General features: G+C 40.3%; 1 protein-coding gene across 2 annotated transcripts in view; it reads right to left on the bottom strand.

The window, feature by feature from the left end:
• MAD1L1 (mitotic arrest deficient 1 like 1) overlaps positions 1-21303 on the bottom strand; it is a 464454-nt gene that overhangs the window by 400946 nt on the left and 42205 nt on the right. For both annotated transcript variants that reach the window (XM_082199731.1, XM_082199732.1), the window contains exon 10: positions 12483-12569. In XM_082199731.1, the coding sequence (XP_082055857.1) occupies positions 12483-12569 (87 nt within the window). The remainder of the gene's footprint in view (positions 1-12482; positions 12570-21303) is intronic.

Genomic DNA, 21303 nt, shown 5'->3' on the forward strand with positions numbered 1-21303 from the left:
GCTATGCAGTACAGTATTATTATGTACGCTGCACTGGACTGCAGTCTATCCCTGGAGCAAGGTGAACCCTCCACAGGCAACTGCAGATATCTCTAAAGGGAAACTCAGCCCATGCACGTGGTTCTAGGCACAATGAAAAGAGGAAGACAACGCACAGATGGTCTAGGCAAAGAAAAATATTGACCTGTGTAATCAGACCCTAACGTTCTATTGTGGTTTCAAGTGGCAACTCTTACCTGAAGGAAACAAGAGTTATGGATTCAAGTACAGTCCATAATTCCTATCCATACATACTGGATATGAAGGAATAACAAGAGTCACAGAGCTTCAATTCTTCTGTTGTATGAAGGCTAAGCTACTCAAGCTGACCTGTGCCTTTATGCAAGCTTATTTGTAACATGAATCACAGATCTCATACTAGTGGACAAGGGCAGCAATACCTTGCTCCAATGCCAAGCACTGTTAGGGTAAGCACCATCTCATTGCTTCCCAAGATACTTGCACAGAGATCCCTTCTTTCTAGACTGTGATATAGAGCACAAGAAACACTGGAGTGGAGCGAAGGCATATTAACTTCAAATCCACAAAATTCACAGGGTTGCCTTGCAGCTCCTCTCTTGGCCTAACCTAGTGGTATAATGAAAACTGTAACACAGTATGGCTACTGAAAAGTGCAATAGGGGAAAAAAACAATACAGCATACAGGCCTACACTGCTGTATTTTGATGGGAAAGTTTTGTGTACTATTCACACAATACTGCCCAACTTCTCAGAGCAGAGGTCTTCTTTGTTTTATACAAAAAGCAGTGAACAGCAGCTTGTTGAGGAGCCAGAATGTTTGACCAACTAGTCCCATCTGTGGAGAAGAGCAAGAGCTCTGCCACAGCTTCAGGGTGTGATGAGGGCAAAGGCATTCCCTCTGGGCAACTATAGTTGGGCTTGCTCACCCTAGGGGTAAGACTAGAACAGCCGGGGAGTGGGGAGAGGAAAGAATGTGAATTAGCTGGCTTTTAAAGATAGTGAAAGATAGTGAAAGAAATTCACAACTTGGGTCCAAACTATTTGTACCAGGCTTCCTCAACCTCGGCCCTCCAGATGTTTTGAGACTACAATTCCCATCATCCCTGACCACTGGCCCTGTTAGCTAGGGATGATGGGAGTTGTAGTCCCAAAACATCTGGAGGGCCAAGTTAAGTCGGAGCCTTTATCAGGAGAAACTGGCAACTCTCCCAGGCACCCGGCTTGGTCTCCTGTTGACCTCCCTGTCTGCTTTCCCGGCAGGATCCAGGCAGAAGTCGCAATAGGCGATCCTTCTTAGCGTGAGAAGAACACACCCCTCTTTCCTGCCCCCCCCCCAGGCAGGGGAAAGCGATAGACCGAAGCATATTTACATGCCTTTATTTCTGTCTTTGCAGCGTTACAGAAAACATGACTGCTCTCTTCAAACTCCAACAGCCGAGAGAGAAATAAACACTTCCTGTTCAGCTCATATTACACTCTGAGCTAATTCCGGTGCCCTCTGCACTGTGAACTGACTGTCCCTCTGTTTCCCACGGAACAGTCCCAACATTTCCATTATGTTTTGCTTTCAAGCTACCAGCAGCTCGTGGCTGCATTGCTTCAATATCGTAACAGTTTGGGGGTGCCTGATTTATACTGATCCCAAAGCAGAGGTTTTCATGAATGGCATTTCATCTAGTATATTTAAGTGACCTAGAGGGACAAGACAAAAATTTCTGCTATACCTTTTGTTTTACCCAGTGAGCCAATAACTGCTAGGACAAAGGATAATCAAGAGATTAAAAGTGTGACCAGTAGCCCATGTGGTGCCCTCCGGAACTACAGTGGTACCTCTGATTACGAACTTAATTTGTTCCGGAGGTCCGTTCTTAACCTGAAACCATTCTTAACCTGAGGTACCACTTTAGCTAATAGGGACTCCCGCTGCCACCACGCTGCTGGCGCACGATTTCTGTTTTCATCCTGAGGTAAAGTTCTTAATCCAAGGTACTATTTCTAGGTTAGCGGAGTCAGTAACCTGAAGTGTTTGTAACCCGAGGTGTTTGTAACCCGAGGGTACCACTGTACAAACCCATCATCCCCAACTGCTAAACATGCTGGATGATGGGAGCTGGAGTTCAACAACACTGGCTAACCCTAAACTAAGGTCTGCCTATGACAGAATAACCACTGTCAAAATATCTGCTTCTCCTCTTTGTTTTAAGCTGCAAAACATGTTACTGCTAGAACTAGTGAATCACAATGGGCCTTCTCTGATGGGAAAGAGAAATAGCCCTCATGTGAAAAATCACCTGACCTTTAGAACTATGTACGTGGTGCATAATGTAAATACTATTTTCACAAGTTTCAAAGACATAAAATGGTTTCTTTTAGCTGAGCATGTTTATCCTTAGATGCACTGCACCAAAATGATGACCAGGAATGAATTATCCTGAAAACCCTTCTCAAAAGGTACATTTCCAGAAAACCCACAAAGCACTAAGCAACTGAGCTGAAAGTGCTTTGCAATAATCAAAGGCACGTTCTGGAAATTATTCTAAATCAATAAAACCGATTTCTTCATTCCATGCTGGAACCTTAGTACACCTATTCTGTCATTTCATCTGGGCTTCTCATATAAAATTATTGCTCCAATGCAGTGTTTCACACAAAGTCACACATGGAAAAAGGTCTTTTTAAATTCTCTCTAATCCTGTCATATTGTTAATAATCAAAAACAGCAATGAATTGTTACCCTTTGTCAACTCTTTGCCTGTTTGCAATAAATATTTATCTTTCATAGGTATGTCCCTATCCAAACTACTAACAAGGAGGGTGAGGAAGTTTGTATAATTACAACCATAAGATTCAGAAGGTAGGAGCTTAACAACACATCACAACAAGGGGGGGAGCGGAATAACTGACTGAAAGATCACTTGCTCCAACATGATTGGAATTTAATGCCATTGTTTCATAACAGAGTGACCATCTTGATTTTATTAGAGTTAGCAAAAGCTTGCCTCTTTGGTTCAGCTTTAATAAATTAATCTTAGAAGCATTTGAACACCGGACAAAATCTGAATGGTCAATCAACTGGCATACCAAAACTAGGAAAGGACCAGGCTGGTGCCATAAGCAGCCATATCCTAACAGAAATAAGAACTGGAGCAGGATACAGTTTGATTCTGAAGTGCAACATCAAGTAGAATATTTTGCTCTGTTGACAAGTCCAATACAGAAAACCAGGTATTTACATCAGGCTGGAAGAATTTAGAGGTTTCATGATTCCGAAGTGTTCAGCACATATGATCCAGCATAACAGTCCTTATTCATCGCTATGAAAACATACAGACCCAAAGTCTCAAGAAAATAACTTAAATGAGCATAACCAGCTGTGTTTAGCAACCAGGACAAACAAAAGGAAGTACTTCTTCACACAGTGCACAGGAAATTTGCCACCCAAAGATGTAGTGATTGGCAACAATTAGGACAGCTTTAAAGGGGAGTATCAATCAATAGCTAGTAGTCATTGCTGCATATTACAGTGGTACCTCGGGTTACAGACGCTTCAGGTTACAGGGGCCTCATGTTACAGACACCGCTAACCCAGAAATAGTACCTCAGATTAAGAACTTTGCTCCAGCATGAGAATAGAAATCGCGTGGCGGTGGCAGGAGGCCCCATTAGCTAAAGTGGTATCTCAGGTTAAGAACAGATTCAGGTTAAGAACGGACCTCTGGAACAAATTACGTTCTTAACCAGAGGTACCACTGTACGTTCTATCAGAGGCAGTTTGTCGCTAAATACCAGTTACAGTACTGGGAATCACAAGTAAGAAGTCCTATTGCGCACAGCTCCTGTTTGTGGCCTTCCCACTGTGAAAACAGGATGGCCTTTGGTATGATACAGGGGTTTCTTCTTTTGTTCTTAAGCAAATATTGCACAGGTGCTAATAATGAAAATTATTAACTTGAACTTATTCTCTTCAGATCTTTAGTTATTTTCCCCAGTTTAATTTATGTCCTCAAATTGTGGGTTGACCGCAAACTGTATTTAATGTTTCTCAAGTGCATGTGCTAAAAGAGAGAACAAACTTTGGTTTTATTTTTTATAAATATTGCAAAATCCTTGGCTAAGCAAGAAAGAGCTACTCTGAAGTTTACTGCACCAACAGGAATTTGATTCTTCTTTTATCTCAGTAAATAAGAATGCTTTGTATTGTACCCATTTCCACCTGCTTTAGCACTAAAACTTAAAGAAGCATGAATATGTAAATTATTTACACACACATATACACATATATAAAAACACAGAAAATGTGTAAGAACCCAGCAAGTCAGCATAATACTAATGGTGTGGAAAAGGTCAGCTTTGCTGGGGGGGGGTCTCTTCTCCCACTCCTCTTCTTGAAAATGTCAGGTGGGCACAGTCAAAGGCTGGTTTAGCTAGCAGGTGCTGTGGCTGAGTGGCTCATGTGTCTGAGAAACAGGCCAACTACCTGCCCTGGAAGGGGTTGCATTCCCTCTGAAGGAGCAAGTATGCAACCTGGGGTTGCTCCTGGATCCAGTTTTGTCATTGGAGGCCCTCAGAGCTAGGAGCATCTTTACTAGCTTCAGCAACTATTCCTGGACCATCATAGCTTGACTATAGTAGTCCAGCCATCAGTAATGTGAAGACTGAATTGCTGCAATGTACTCTATGTAAGATTTACCTTGCAGTTAATGAAAAATGCTGCAGAACAGTTGCTGCCAAGAGTGAAATCCTGTCAGCATATTACATCTCTGCTCAAATATTTGTACTGGATACCACTTTCGTTTGGGGGCAAAAGTGAATCTGACTGTATTTGAGTGTATCTGAAGAAGTGTGCATGCACACGAAAGCTCATACCAAGAACAAACTTAGTTGGTCTCTAAGGCGGTACTGGACAATTTTTTATTTTTTTGTATATATTTCTACTGCATCAGACCAACACAGCTACCTACCTGATTTTGGGGGCAAGTTCAGGTTTTTAGTATTCATATATAAAGTCTTTAGTGGCTTGGGACCAGTTCACTTGAGAGACTGCCCCATATATACCTATTTAATGGCTTCCATCTATGGATCTGTGAAAGTGCTATATATTGTTCAGCATTGGCAAGGAGTCAATCTTTCAGTGTAGTAGCTCCAGTTATGCTTTGGAACTCTCTGCCTATTGACATTAGGAAGGCACCCTTCCTGTACTGTTTTAGACCTGTTTTAGACATCCGCACTAAACTTTTAGTTCAGTAAGTCTAAAAGGTAAAGGTAAAGGACCCCTGACAGTTAAGTCCAGTCGCAGACGACTCTGGGGTTGCAGCGCTCATCTCGCTTTACAGGCCGAGGGAGCCGGTGTTTGTCCACAGACAGTTTTTCTGGGTCATATGGCCAGCATGACTAAACCGCTTCTGGCGCAACAGAACTCCGAAACCAGTACCTATTTATCTACTTGCACTGGTGTGCTTTCGAACTGCTAGGTTGGCAGGAGCTGGGACCGAGCAACAGGAGCTCACCCTGCCATGGGGATTCGAACCACCGACCTTCTGATCGGCAAGGCCAAGAGGCTCAGTGGTTTAGACATACTCACACATATAATTTAGATATATATTTGTTTTAACAAGTTTTGCAGATTGTGTTTTATTGAAAATTATTTATGCATACTAGTTGTTGCTGTTTTTACAGTTTTGCTGATTTTATCGGTAGCCATATTATTTACACTGCTTACTTTTCTGATTAAGTGGTCTATGAAAGTTCTCTAAATTAATTAATTAAATTAGTTGTGCAAGCTACTGTCCTGTGGAATCTAATAAAACCCTTAAATCATCACATCTTACTCCAAGTTCCCTCACACAGTTAATTCGGCAGATGCTTCAGATCTATGTTGTACAAAAGTATGTTTGAAAGCAGTGTAGAAAGCTCACATCTGAGCGCTCCCTAGAAACTGCTCTCCAAGGCTGGCACACTAACATGAAGATATTCACCAGCTTTTAGCTTCTTCGCTTTCAGTTGTAACTTTTTTTTTTCTAATTGGCTTCAGAATTTATAATCCTAGTGACAGCATTCTGGCTGTGCAGCACAAAATGTTTTTTAAATAAAATAAAAAGAGTGGTGGAAGACGACTAGGAAGAATCTGAGTGAAGGCTGAAGGCACCATCTTCTGTCAAGAACACATTACTGCAGCAAAATATGGACTTGCTAGTGCAGCTGCTGCTTTTTTCATCCTTGTATACTAAGAAAGGTAATCCAGGGCTTTCAGGAAACTCTTCGGCTCAAAAAGCAGCACAGGCACCTGACAAGTTTTCTGCATACTCGAGGAAAAATTAGTACAAAGCTGAAGTGCAACCAAAACAGCCAGACTTTGAAAAGACTAGATTGAGCAAAGAAAAAATGCAATTAAAGCAGCAAAAAATTAACATTTCACCACCAGCACCATACAATAAGAAGGTTTGTCAGGCACACGCTTAGTTGACACATGTTCATATCTGTCAGCATTTCCATGATAAATCCCAATTTTCAGCCATTGTTGATCAAATCAAACAAAATTTGGTATGCAACTTTTCAGGCCCAGATGCTGAAATAAAATATGCACATTAGTCATTTACGTTTCAGAGCAGCAGAGAGCTGTTCTGCAACTTTCAACAATTTGAGTTTTTTGCCACACACAGCTAAAATCAAGACTTTTTCCTAATGAAACTTCTGACAATGAATCCTTTATAGCAAGTTAGTAGAACATTTTTGCTGGAGAAATTTTACACACAGTTGATTCAATGCCACAGTGCACACAGGATTTCATTCGTATCCAAGAATAAATACTGGTAAAAAACAGAAATGTATGTACGCGCGCACACACACACAAATACATACAAATGATAGGGATGTATTGATCCAAAAATAAAAGATGCCATAAGCAGAACCCCATAACACTTCTGAACCAGAAAATGTGCAACTATAAGTTATTATTCTCCTCAACTGGCATAGCCAACTGATCTTTCCAAAGACATATAACAGAATGGAAGTTGTTTTGTGGGTCTGTGACAGCTTACATTAGACAGAAGTAGGGAACCTGTGATCCTCCAGATGTTATTTACCAAGGCATAGGATGGGTGAAAGATCTGTCAAATTTCCTAGCATCTTTGAAATTATTAGGGTATTTGAATGCTTTTAAAATGTTTCTATAAGTTTTTTGATGCTTTTCTTTATTTTTAAATGGTATTCTGCTATTCTGCTATTTTCTGCAAGAAAACCTGGATAGAAATTTAATAAATAAAATGGTTCCATCAGCCCCGACCAGTTGAGCCAATCATTTGAGATAACAGGAGTTGTAGTCCAGCATCATTTGTAGGGAAAAGGCTGCCAATCCCCAATATAAGACATAAATGGAAATCAAGTGCAATAAAATGAGTCCAGCTTAACTATATTTTTCTAAAGCCTAGATTTATATGTAAATTTTTCTGTTAACCTTTTCCAGTCACCATGCTGTTTGGGAACTAACAGTCAACAGAATATCTCTGACATGACTTCTAAAGGTAAAGGACCCCTGACAGTTAAGTCCAGTCGCAGACGACTCTGGGGTTGCAGCACTCATCTCGCTTTACAGGCCGAGTGAGCCCATGTTTGTCCACAGTTTTTCTGGGTCATGTGGCCAGCATGACTAAGCCGCTTCTAGCGCAAGGAAACACTGTTTACCTTCCCAATAGAGCAGTACCTATTTATCTACTTGTACTTTTTGGTGTGCTTTCAAACTGCTAGGTCGACAGGAGCTGGGACCAAGCAACAGGAGCTCACCCCATCGCGGGGATTCAAACCACTGACCTTCTGATCAGCAAGCTCAAGAGGCTCAGTGGTTTAGATCACAGCGCCACCAGCATCCCGCGACATGACTTCTAATGCAGCACAATTTCCTATTGGGCTTTCACTGTTAAAAAAATTAAAAAATCAACTCCTTGCATAGGAGGTTAGTTGCATGGCTCTCTAAAGTGTTTTTTGTATAAATTGTGGGCTGAAGTTCATATGAGGTGATGTATGGTAGCAATGTCCAAAGGCATCAAGTTGCTAGCAACACACAAGGTAAGAATGGTGGAGAGGCTGCAACATTCCTGGAGGGAAGATGAGAGACAGCTGGCCTGTAATAAAGTAGCAATGGATTTGGAAATACGTGCCAGATGAAAGAGTCTGTCCATCTATCCAGGCTTCTCAAATGACTGAGAATGAACTTTTATTAGCTGCAGCTAAATACCCAAAACCATGGGCCTAATTTGGAAGTTCTAAAACTTATCTGCAGCTTTAAAGAGACTTCACTATAAACTTAGCTTAGAAAACTGCACCTTCCTAGGCTTCTGGACAAAACTTACAAAGAAGCTAGAATCAAAGCTTCACATTTACGAGCATATTTCCATCCTGTTTGTTTAAAGAACTGCATATTTATATATAAGTCTCTCCTCTGTTGTGCTCTGCACAGACAATCGGTATGAGAGCTAGTCTTTATATAACCACCTGAGAATTAATAACAATTAGCCTACTTATTGCAAGTGGCTGCTCAACAATAAAAGACCAGGGCAATGAAAGACAGAGAATTACATGTGAAGAAACAGAGGAGAACATAATTTCATTCAAAACTATCTGTGTCAAGCCAGTGCATGTTACACTTAGAACAGCAAGGAACTTCTTAAGCAGAAGCCTTTCCCACCTAAGAATGCCAAAACAGCTCAGACCACCTGCCAGCCATGCTAATTTTTAGATACAGCCAAAAGAAGAACAGTATGACAGCATCAAATTCACCTATCATTCTGGTAGCTAAAGCCAATGCAATGAAAGCACAGTGTGGGCAGGGGGTAGCAAGACCAGTACTAATATGTTCAGCCATATTTCCATTTCATGGGGGGGGGGAGGTTGTAAGCAAAAGATAGTTCATTACCCATCACCACCTGAAACAAGAAATGAAAATAAGTTTGGTAAACTACATCCACTGGTGGGTGGTCCAAACATTATGAATATAGGAGATGCCACAGGGACTTGAATTAAGCCCAGTAAGCTTTGTGGTTATGGGAGGAATTTGGACTCAGTTTGGGCACTACTATAGAAGGGTCTCTGTCTCTAGCCTGTCACTCTCAGCTTAATGTCAGGTGTTGGGGTACCTGGAGAAGGGTCTTTTGTATTAAGTACTCCCTACCAAATGTTTAAGGGCTTTAAAAGGTAAAAACACTTTAAGAATACACATCAAGGTAAACAAAACTACAGGCAGGCAAAAAAAGCCATTAACACCATTCTGAAGGCCCCACAGAACACTTGCAAACTAATCCCCATCTACTGAAAGAAATCTACACCCCCCCATCATAGAAGGCAATCTACAGCATTGACAAATAAGCCACATCTTGCTTATGTCTTCATAGCTTTCCTATTATCAAGCCAAGTTTCAACATTGCTTTCAGTTAGAACTTAAACCTACAAGCTTCAACAGTTGGACCCATAATCTTGCCATTAAACAAAGCCATTACACTTCAAGATGGCTACATAATAAATAGCTGAAACCATCATGATCACAACTGTTACCAACTGTTGCCAATGCATTTCACTAGTACTGTATTTTTCGCTCCATAATACGCACTTTTTCCTCGGGGAAAAGCCCCTAAGAGCCGCACACACGCTCTGCACGGCTCTTGGAGCTTTTCCGCGAGGTGGGAGAAGGGACTGACTGGCTGCCCTTCTCCCTCCTCAAGGAAAAGCCCCCAAGAGCCGCACACACGCTCCACATGCTCTTTAAAGGGAGCGCGGCTCTCTCTTTTCCCAGAAGCCAGAACAACAAGAGGGGTCGCTGCACAGCAATCCCTCTTGCTGCTCTGGCTCCTGGCTTAGCCGCGCGAAGCCTCTTCAGGGCAGGGGGAGCCTTCATCCCGCTACCCTGAAGAGGCTTCGTGCGGCTATCCCAGAAGCCAGAACAGCAAGAGGGATCGCTGCGCAGCGATCCCTCTTGCTGTTCTGGCTTCTGGGATTCAGAATATTTTTTTTCTTGTTTTCCTCCTCCAAAAACTAGGTGCGCCATGATCTGGTGCATCTTATAGAGCGAAAAATACGGTAAATACTAAATATTTTAGAAACTATTATAAGCCATCTCCTTCTTCTCCATCTCACCTCATCTCATCTCATCAGTTCTGTGGATAGCTCTTAGGGTCGTGGGTTCGAGCCCCCATTAGGCAAAAGATCCCTGCATTGCAGAGGATTGGACTAGAAGACCCTCATGGTCCCTTCCAACTCTAGAGTTCTGTGATTCCATTATTCACTGGGCACTATGTGATTAGATTTGCTCTTAAAAAGCACAGGAAGTTCTCCTGGGAATTTGGAAACAATGGAAGAGTTAAAATACAGGCATTCAAATGACACTTAAGGCAGAATAAAATATTGCCGCTAAAAGGAGAACTTGACACTTGGAATCTGAACTAATTATAGTGTCTTGGAGAACATGAAAGTTTTAACTTGAAAGAGCTTTTAGCGTCAGTGGCAGTTACTGGTCTCTTTGTACTCAAAAGGGTATCTTGATCATTTTTTGTTTCCACTCCTTGCATAAAAATTAGTGCATGACTGTGTCCAGCATGAACAGATACTTACATAAAACTGTTCTGTCAACAAAAACATCAGCCCAGGCAATTAATAAATGAAATAACAACATTTTCTCTGTGTGGGATCATGATCCACACCCATTTTAAAAAAATATACACAGTCAATTATTTTTACTTCTTTTAAGATACTAAGCAAAACATGCTTCTCAAGACTCTTGATATCAACCATGAAGAAAAGGTTAATCTTGGCTGCATCAGTGAATTTTACACTTTGGCTAGCAATTTTAACAACTGGCTAAGCAGTTTTAGCTGCTCTTAATAAAACACACTTTAAGCTTTTACTGCCCAGCTTGAATTTGTTTGCCATTAGCAAGAGGTTACAGGGAAAAGGCAATAATCAACCAGAATTTATAAGAGACCCTTAGGAGGTAGCATAGAATATGCAGAGACTCAGGGAAGTGCATTTAACCACTGCTGAAAAACAACCTCTGCCTGACTGCTTTGGGCACAACACTTATAAAGAACAAACTAAAATGTTTGATAAATGCAAAGCACCAAAAACCTAGGTGATTTTTTAAAAACCTTGTTTCAGCATTGTTTTTAACAAAGGGCTGGTATGGGAGTAATCAGCCCTGGCAGACTCCCCAGGGTGGGGAGAATAACAAGAATAGACATCACTGCAGCCTACCACCAGAAAATGAAATTTTCCTGGGAATCAGCTGCACATGGACCAGAACACCAATGCTTATTCTTAGACACTCAATGGAAAAATGCATCTCTCCAGTGCAACAAGGTAGAGAGCAGGACTGCTACCTGAACTCATCCTAGCAAAGAAACATGTAAACTCTCTTAAGATATATCACTTTCTTTTTCTTTTTTTACTGAAAATGTAAAAGCATACACAAATTTGGTAAAATGTGTTGACATTACATAATTTGCATCCTAACCTCCAGCATTAGTTGCTTACATATCAAACAAACTCAGATCTCAAAAGTGACACTTTTGTAATTACAGCATCTCATCACAAAGCCCCCTTCATTTGTGATATTTCTTTGACAGGAATCTGCAAATAGCTAGTAGGTGAATTCAGACATGGCTAATAGAAATATAATAGAATTGCTTTCACTATAAATCTGGAAAGTGCAATACAGAAAGTGCACCACATTTATCTAGAACAACTTTGCCTGGGTCTCTTCCTACTGGCTAACAGCAAAGCTTTATAGTTCAATGTGATTCTTGTCTAGTTTCACAGGAAAGACAATGCAAACTGTTGTAGAAACACGTGTTTAAACCTTCTCAGTCTCACAAGCAGACTAAGTAACATCCCCATCAGTTCTATTGGCAGCATTTTGATAACTCTGCACTGATTTCAAGTAACAGACCCAAGATGAACTATGTGGTCAGGAACACTTTCATAATATAAAGGGTTCTCAATATAAAGAGTGGCCATATCAAGCAGCTTCCTCATTCATGCCACATATCTAAATGAAGTATTCCTACAATTAAAAGTAACTCATGAACCAGAGCAAAAAATATACATGCCCACAGAAAAGTACACCATTTATTTTTTTATCAGTAACCTCACAGCTGCCAAGCACACCTTGTGAACAAAAAGGATGCTTGACTGCAAGCCAAAAATTAGTTTTGTAAAACTTGGCCATTAATTATTTCCCAAACATGAGAAGAACTCAAACCATTCAGAAATCCTGCATGCCCAATGACTTTCAGTCTCATCTGAAAATTGCAAACTTTATGGTATGGACACCCCTCCCTCTCTCTCTCTCTCTCTCTCACTCACACACACACACACACACACACAAAAGTGGCAGCAAGTTTCAGTGGATTTTGGCCAAAATTCATGCCATTTCTTCTTATACATAACAAGTAAAATAGACAGTCTGTTGACAGCCATACCTGCTCGAGATAGCAGAATTCTGTTCTTTCAGAACAAGTTCACGTTGCTGCAGGGCAATGATGTGCCTGGAGAGATCATCAGGGCTCCTAAGTAATTGGAGGACACAACAGTCACAGTTAAAGACTACCAGATATACTAAGGGTAAAAACAGATTGTTTCATATCCTAGAAAGATTCTAAATATTTCCATGAGCCCCGTGGAAGAGTCATGGAGGGAATGGTCAGATTCCCAAGAAGGAATGGAAGGAACTTCAAGTTGGAACTGGAGGATCCTGAGGAACATCCTAGTTGGATGGGGGAGTTGGATTTGGGGCCCCAATAAGTGTCTGATACTGGGAAGGGTACAGAAGTCTGAGGGATGGAGATCCAGACAGCAGGTTGTCTGAGGAGCACAGCGTCTCTACAACATCTGACACCCTTTAGTCTAACATCTCCTGCCATGAAGCCGTCCCTGGAGCCTCCTCTTGCCAGTGGAGAGCCTCCTGCTTCTGGGGAGGCAACTGAGAGTATACTGCTGAGCAGGCCTTGACTCCACCTCCATGGACATGCTAGCACCAGCATAAGGAAACCCCACAGAGTCCAGCCACTTGAAAGAGTGCCTGTTAACTTGGACTGTGCCAGATTGGCTATCCATGCATTAGGTGGTCCATCACATCTCATTTAATACCAGATATGTCAGTCACATGTGCTTTTGTTTCTGCTGGACAAAAGCAGATATTGTTATGTCAGTGGTTTATGTGTTCAATACTATTTGAAATGCACTGTACCTACTAATACATGCTTATAAATTGCATCTTGTCTGGTCTTCTGTAGTATGAATTATCTCTAGTCAAGCAGACAGAGAACTTTCTGCATATTGAAATATATTTGATCTTTCCCTAACATCCACATATGTTGATCAACAGGCCACAAACACATGCAGGCAAACAGGCAAAGCACTTTTTAATAGTTATTTTTAATCTTTTCTAAAAGTACCAATAAACCGGAAGATGGTATATGTTTAGTCAACTTTCAGTAAGTATATACAGGTATTTTCACCAAAGATTTAAGCCAACAGAAGAGAGTGCAAAAAATGTTCCATATGTTTCTAAAACTCAATAAGGTCCTGAATTAGTATAATTTAACTGGTGAATTAGAGCAACGCAGCCTTTGGGTTTGAAGCAGATTTCTGTGCACAGTACAGCACTGCCCTCTGTCGAATCAAAGACCAGGAAAAGGTGCATGAAGCCAAGTAGGATTTTTAAAAACTAATAGAAGGGACAAGAACCAACAATAACTGGAAAGTGTTCATTCCAGTAGATAACTGGAGAAAAATATTTTTGTTGCCTAGTACTAGACAATTTCTACAACAAATGAAGGAAATAAAAACCAGTATTTAAAATGAAAAAGCTAGTAAAAAAGCAAACTTCTTAAAGGAGAAATTTGAAACAAAAGTTTCTTTCTTAGAATTTGTTCCTCTCTCTCATCTTTAATGCACTCTTTTTATACCCAGAATGTCAATGTAGAAATTTTGTTTCTAAAGGTGTGATTTGATAACAGGCTTGCCATTTCTGCTAGAAAACAGTTGAGAGAGAAAATATATCAACTAGTTTTAAAAAGGCTCATCTACCCACATTCTTCTGCTTTCTTCCACTAAATGGATCACATGTAGCACTTCAAGACCACATCACCATCTAGTCTCACATAGACACATTCAACAGTCTCCCTCAGATGGGAGTAGGAAACTCACACCAGCTGGATTACTTTTATATACAGAACTCAAACCATGCTGGATATACTACCTTGAGAGGTATAAGCTGAAAACAAATAATATCAACAGAAAGTCTCTCAAAAAGTGCTACCTGTTATGTGAAAGTCTATGTAACTCAATGTATACTCCTACCTCTTTTTTTGCATTTTGGGGCAAAAGGGTCAGTTCTACTTCCTCTCCCTGGTGAGGCTCACATCCTAGTCAGTCTAACAGGCCCGCTTCCACTCTCTGTGGAGTTGGTAGAATTATTTCCTCATGCTGCCTTGTAGCCCTTCTAGGCTAGCTCAGGATAAAGGGAAGAAATAGCAGCAGATGCAGCAAGACTTCACTTGAGGGACTCTAATTTCTCCTCAACTCCACATTGCTGCCAAGGTAGGAGAGCTGTCACCTTCCTAATAGTGCATCTCTTCCTTGTGCTACTGTCTCCGAATGGTACTAAGCTAGTCCATCCCAATCATGGCAAGAGATGGCAATTAACAAGTCTTTCAACAGACATGCATCCCCTCCAAACAACCCTTTCCTGAGGCCTTTCCTTTACAAGACAGGAAAGAATTCTTGACCATTATGTTATGGACTTAAGCATTAAAAACTGAATACGGGTGTATAATTAACAGATGGAGCATAATAGGAATAAAATAATTTAAGTGAAAGAGGATAAAGGAAGGTTGGAGATATTTAATTGCCTTCGTCAAATTGTGTTTCTCCAACTCAAGGGTCAGAAGTGCAGGGATTCAAGTATATCTAATTAAAAATGTTAGCTGAAGGCACATTAGAAACAGACACACAGGCAAAGAGAGCCCATTTTCTACATATGCAAAAGTCAATTGCAGTACAGTGTTCAGCAAAGAGATAGACAGATATGTATGCAATTATTTTAAAGATATCTTACTTTTGACTATATGTGCAGCACACAACCTTATTATTATCAACACACTCTTTCAACAACAAAATAAATTGAAAACATCATGGAGGCACCCTCAGTCGAACCACTGGCACCTCTTAGACTATGTAATTGTCCAAGCTGAAGATCGTTGTGATGTGCTCCTTACCAGAGCTATGACAAGTGCCAATGACTGCTGGACAGGTCACCAATTAATACGCACCACAATGGCTATCAAGATTATACCTCAACGCAGGCTTCAAGGAAAAAAACCAAGGCGCAAAATGAACACTCAAGCCCTTCAAGATCCTGTTAAGCGCTATTGCTTCCAAATGACTTTTAAGGACCATCTGCTTTCAGAGTTCCCTGACAACATTGAGGAACACTGGACCAAGCTAAAAACATCCATTATTGCAGCCTGTGAACAAACTATTGGATCAAGAAACACCAGGAGTGGTTTGATGAGAATGACAGTGAGATAGAACACATTATTGGCAAGAAAAGGAAGGCCTTTCAGATCTGGCAAAGAAGTAGAAAATGTGCCACTAAGAAAAAAAAAACCATGCCAATGCTAAGGCTGAGGTTCAAAGAACTAGAGATCTAAAGAACACCTGGTGGATTAGAAAAGCTCAAGATATCCAGCACCTAGCCGGCACTCATGATGCACAGAGTTTCTTTAACGCCACAAAGACCATCTATGAGCCAATAAATCATGACATATGTCCCCTACGCCCAACAGACAGTTGTTGTTATTGTTTAGTCATTTAGTCATGACTGACTCTTCGTGACCCCATGGACCAAAGCACGCCAGGCACTCCTGTCTTCCACTGCCTCTCGCAGTTTGGTCAGCTTCAGTATGCTGATGACAACGTAATGTGTGTACACTCAGAGGATGACCTCCAAGCCATCCTAAATATCTTCGCAGAAGCTTACAAAAAGCTTGGCCAATTGTTCAACATTCAAAAGACCAGAGTGCTGCACCAACAAACACAAAACAACCCGTCTGCAGCACCACAAATCAAACTCAAGGATGTAACGGTGGAAAGTATTGATCACTTCTCCCACATGGGCAGTTATCTTTCCACAAGGGCTGACATTGATGCCGAAATCCAGCATCGCCTGAGCTCTGCGAGTGCAGCTTTCTCCCAATTGAAATGCAGAGTGTTTGAGGACCGGGACATTTGTAGGGAAACCAAAATGCTTGTTTACAAAACTATCGTACTACCAATCTTACTCCACAGTCACTTACAGACCCACTGTTAAGACCGTGTTCATGAAAGACAATCTTACTCAGCTACAAGTGGAAGAAGAAGATGATGCCTGACAAGGGCAGGAATATGTTTTAATAATCCAATATACAGACTTTGCAGTGATAAGCAAATACATTTATCTGATTACCAATGCTTAAACTGAATTGTTTAACTGGCTGACAGATTAGGACCCTAATAAAAACTTGCAGAAAGAGCAGTTGTGTTAGTTTGTTGCAACAAAAAATGTAATATGGATTTTCCAGAAGGTTTTTGGCTGCCCTAAATTAACTAAGATCTCATTTGTCATGTTTATTTCACTTTCATGTTAATGAACCGAAAAAGTATGTCATTGTCAACGTTTTGTGCTGAATCAACATCTCAATTTCCCCCACCACTACCAATGGCCAAAAGTAATTGAACTGAACTACTTTGTAAAGGGGGGGGGGGAATCAAGTACACAAAGGGTAGTTTAAAGGTTATATTCAAAGAATGCAAAGCTTTAGTTAGAATTTATTTTTATTAGAACATCTATAAATATTTCAAGATGTGACAACTCAATAGCATGAACTTCCTTTACATAATTTAGACTGGGGGTGTGGAGTGATGAAGACACTGAAAACTGTTATCATATTAATTTTAACATGCCTGAAGAGCTGCTTGCATATGCACTCCCTGGGAATAGTGTTCAGAAAAAAGTTAATTATAACTTTGATTTTACATTTGACTAGCAAGCCATTCCAGCTGCCCAATTTGACGTCTACAGTATTCATTTTTTTATAATATTAACTAATATTATGAAACAATGTATTTTTTAAAATACTCTGACAAGGCATAACGAGAGATTCCTATGCTGCAAGAACTGCTGGTTCTTAGAACCTGGGGTCATTCAACAAAGCTGAACACTGGGAGATTCAAGGCAGATAAAAGGAAATGCTTCTTCACACAGTACATAGTTAAACAATGGGATTCCCAACCACAGCATGTTGTGATGGTCACCAACTAAGACAGTTTTATCTCCATGAATTTGTCTTTCAAATCCATCAATGGCTACTAGCTGTTTGTTTGTTTGTGTGGCAGGGAGAGCCACTGCCAGTAGTACTAAGCTGGGTGGTCCAACCAGTGGACAGTAGAACTAAGCTGGGTGGAAAGGATCTGTTCCAGAGCCCCAGTCAGATCCCGAGGTTTCCGCAACCGGAGGGATTGCTTCTGCGCATGCGGCGAAATCCGGAAAAATACTTCAGGGTTTGCTGTGTACACAACCAGAGGTGTGCGTATCCAGAGGTACTGGATGCTACCTCTTTTTACGTTCTTAATTCGTTCCGGAGGTCTGTTCTTAACCTGAAACTGTTCTTAACCTGAAGCACCACTTTAGCTAATGGGGCTTCCTGCTGCAGCTGTGCCGCCGCTGCGCGATTTCTGTTCTCATCCTGAAGCAAAGTTCTTAACCCAAGATACTATTTCTGGGTTAGTGGAGTCTGTAACCTGAAGCATATGTAACCTGAAGCGTATGTAACCTGGGGTACCACTGTACCACTGTAACTCAATTTATACTCCACTTTGCATGTGTGTGTCAAAGCTGCTTACAAAGAAAAAACAAAACCTACAATATCCACAGTGCTCCATTCTTCCTCTGAAGCTAGAATAGAAACTAAGCAGGCTGCCAGAGAAGGGAAGCCCACTCCCCTATGCCCAGCATAAGCTGTGAGCTATGTAGCTTCTCTGCCAGCCCCCAGGAGACTAGTAAAAATTTTGTAGGCTAGTAAATTTTGCAAGCTTATATACAAGGCTTTACCAAATACAGCTTCTGCCTACTTCTTTTTGAGCCAACTGAAAGGAGCTCAAGTACAGATGGCATTTTTCTACTTGGAGAATAAGCCTTCCAGCAAACACTATTCATTATCTGAATAGAAATAACCAGCATTTAGAATTCAGAGGAAAAGATTCTGCCCTGAAGGTACACATTAACCCAGCACGAGTTTAAGGCACTAAAAAGACAAAAATCACTCTTAAAGCAAAGCTCTTTGAATTTCTTTGAAGTGTAGATAATTTGAATTGGAATAATTTAAAGATGATTTTTGGAAATTTAAAACTACTCAAAACGAATGAGAAGTTAACTTGGCGGCAAGCAGTCCCCATCATAATTGCTCCTCTTTTTTACGGAACTAGCTTTTAAAACATTGCATAGCATAAAGCCCGTGAGCTAGACAATCCTCATTCAGACCTGACCTTGGTCATATACTTCTTTAGTGGCCCTGGGCATGCAACACTAAACCTCAACACCCTATCTGCAATATGAGAGCGTCACTACTGCCCTGCCTTGCAGGGCTGATGAAGGGGTTACAGTGGTGCCTCGCAAGACGAAATTAATTCGTTCCGCGAGTTTTTTTAATCTAGCAAATTTTTCGTCGTGCGAAGCACGGTGTCGGGAAAGTTTTGGAAAAGCTTCAAAAATCACCAAAGTCTTCAAAAACCTCAAAAAAGGCTACCACACCGCATTCTATGAGTTGCTCCTCGAAGTCAAGTCGCAACTGTATTAACGGTGTTAAGAAAATGAAACAAACTTGCAAGTCTTGCGAAGCAGCTCAAAAACCGCAAAACCCTTTCGTCTAGCGAGTTTTTCGTCTTGCGAGGCATTCGTCTTGCGGGGCACCACTGTACTTAGATACCGATGCCATGAATTTCTTAAAAGTTACCCCACAAATCCATTAAACAAATAAAAATAATTTAATAGCTGTTAATTGAGTAGGTGCTTAATGTAGCAGAAAGGAAATAAATACATGTAAAGATCATTCCAGTGGAAAATCAGGAGCTTTCTCTAGATTTAAGGGAAATAATCAGAGTTCACATAGCGTAAATATTGTAATATGTATTCGAAATATTATATTCTTTGCAAACGCAATATGCAAAATGCAGCCCAGCAGATTTCAGACCAAACTTTCCATATGCTAGATCCCAGTATGGACAGTCTAGTATTTATATAGATTCAGTCTAGTATTTATATAGATTTATATAGATTATATAGATTCACCTAAAACATGAACTCAGATAATTTTCAGTTCAACAAGTAGGATCTCAATTTATTTTTATTCTAAAGAAAAGTAAAAAACTATAACGGATACAGTCTGCCAAGTAACATATTCTTATATGCACAAGGTAAGTTTCTGCATACAGAGGCAGCTTATTGCTGTCTTTGTCAAAGAAGTGACCCCCTACACACCCAAGTTCCAAGCCTTTTTGTTATTTGTAGTCCAATTATTTGTGGTTCAAATGTGGGAATGACACTTAATCTTGAATGATGATTGGTCTTTTTACCCTTTTAGTACCTAAATGTTCATCAGCAACCTACATTATTCTTCCCAGATTATTTTTCCCTAAGTTGTTTTGTTTTAACTAGCATATGTGGCACATCTTGTGGCTTCATTTTGTTTTAAAGTATAATAATGTCTTTAATTAACTTTATAGGTGGTATTAATATTTCTGGCCTTATAGCTTCTGTGCCTGCTCTTTCCTTAATTACATAAGCTTATGGTGAATAATATGAGTATTACTCCATATAAAACAAGCAACCAAAGGTTGATTATTGGATAAATTATATACATGCTAATATGATGTTGCCATCATATGTTTTAGTCCTGGTTTACACGATAAATCCTTTAGTTTTGAAAAATTTAATTTTTATTTAAACATCCACTCAAAATCACAATTTTGGTTCAGTGCCAATGGACTAACAATGTATACATATACAAGGGAGCACAAATAAGACTGTCGTCTATGAGTTGGGCAAAAATAAAGCCAGGAGTTCAAGAGGACTGCAACTTTAAACATTGTATAGTATAACAGCATCAGAAAGCCCCCTCACCAGCAAAAAAAAATATCATAAAAATTGATATTTATTTTCAAGTTAGAAGTCATGGACCTCCATGTGATAAGGCTATTGATTTTGAGATTTTCACAGCAGTAAACAACAAAAGAAAGAATTTCCAGTCTCATATCCAAATCAGCAATTACTCGTTCCAATAGTGGTACCTATCTAGTAAGGACAGCAAGAAGTAAAGTATCAGATTAAACAAGCAGAACAAAAGGAGAGACTTCTTCTTGTAGCACTTTGCTTCTCCTCTTTCCCTCTGCTTGAGATTTGTTTGAGGTTACTATTAAAAATTTACAAAAACAAACAAAATTCTGACAGATGCATTCTGCTGCATTAGCTTGAGCAAGAAATCGTAACACATATTTCCTGTACCATTGACTCTGTTCTGATTTGAGGCTGGATTTCACTAGTAGCCAACAGGTGACCCCCAAATCACACAAACAGTCAATGCGTGCAACTTCAGAAAAGTGTCTGTTGAGAAAAGAACTTTTTTATCTGGCCTTATGGAGACATCTGGGAAATCAGGTTTATTCCAATTAATTCAGTACAAATATAAATTGCTAGGAATGAATAGAAAGACTGACCCCTCAGCTCTTAATGATGCAAGTACATGTGCGTACAAGCTCAATTTGTAGCAAAAGCTTACGCACAGGGATGCACTTTAATTACTTTGCTGTTGCACAATACCAGAACTCACAGAAATTGGGCTGACCCAATTTGGGGTGACAGAGGGCATGCTTGCCTTATTCTCATGCTCCTGTCTGTTGCAGCAGGCCTGCTATGCACCTCTCTGAGCTTCCACATGTAAACAAATGATTCATTCATAAAGAATACGAAAGTAAAATTCTCCATATCTCACTGATACTTATGAAATTGCAGAATTTTTTCTAACTCCTGGTTCTAACAAACCACACATGCACAAACAAAATATGATCCACAATACCACCTACCACCCATGGTCAAATAAAAATAATCTGTAAATCAGAATCCTAGTTTCCTATGGATTAAAGACTCAGCCTCAGAAACAAGCTTTGGGACTCAGCTTACCATAAAAGAGAGGCAAGCAATGCAAG

Source organism: Podarcis vaucheri, assembly GCF_965113315.1.
Source record: "Podarcis vaucheri genome assembly, chromosome: 14".
Taxonomy (NCBI): Eukaryota; Metazoa; Chordata; class Lepidosauria; order Squamata; family Lacertidae; genus Podarcis; species Podarcis vaucheri.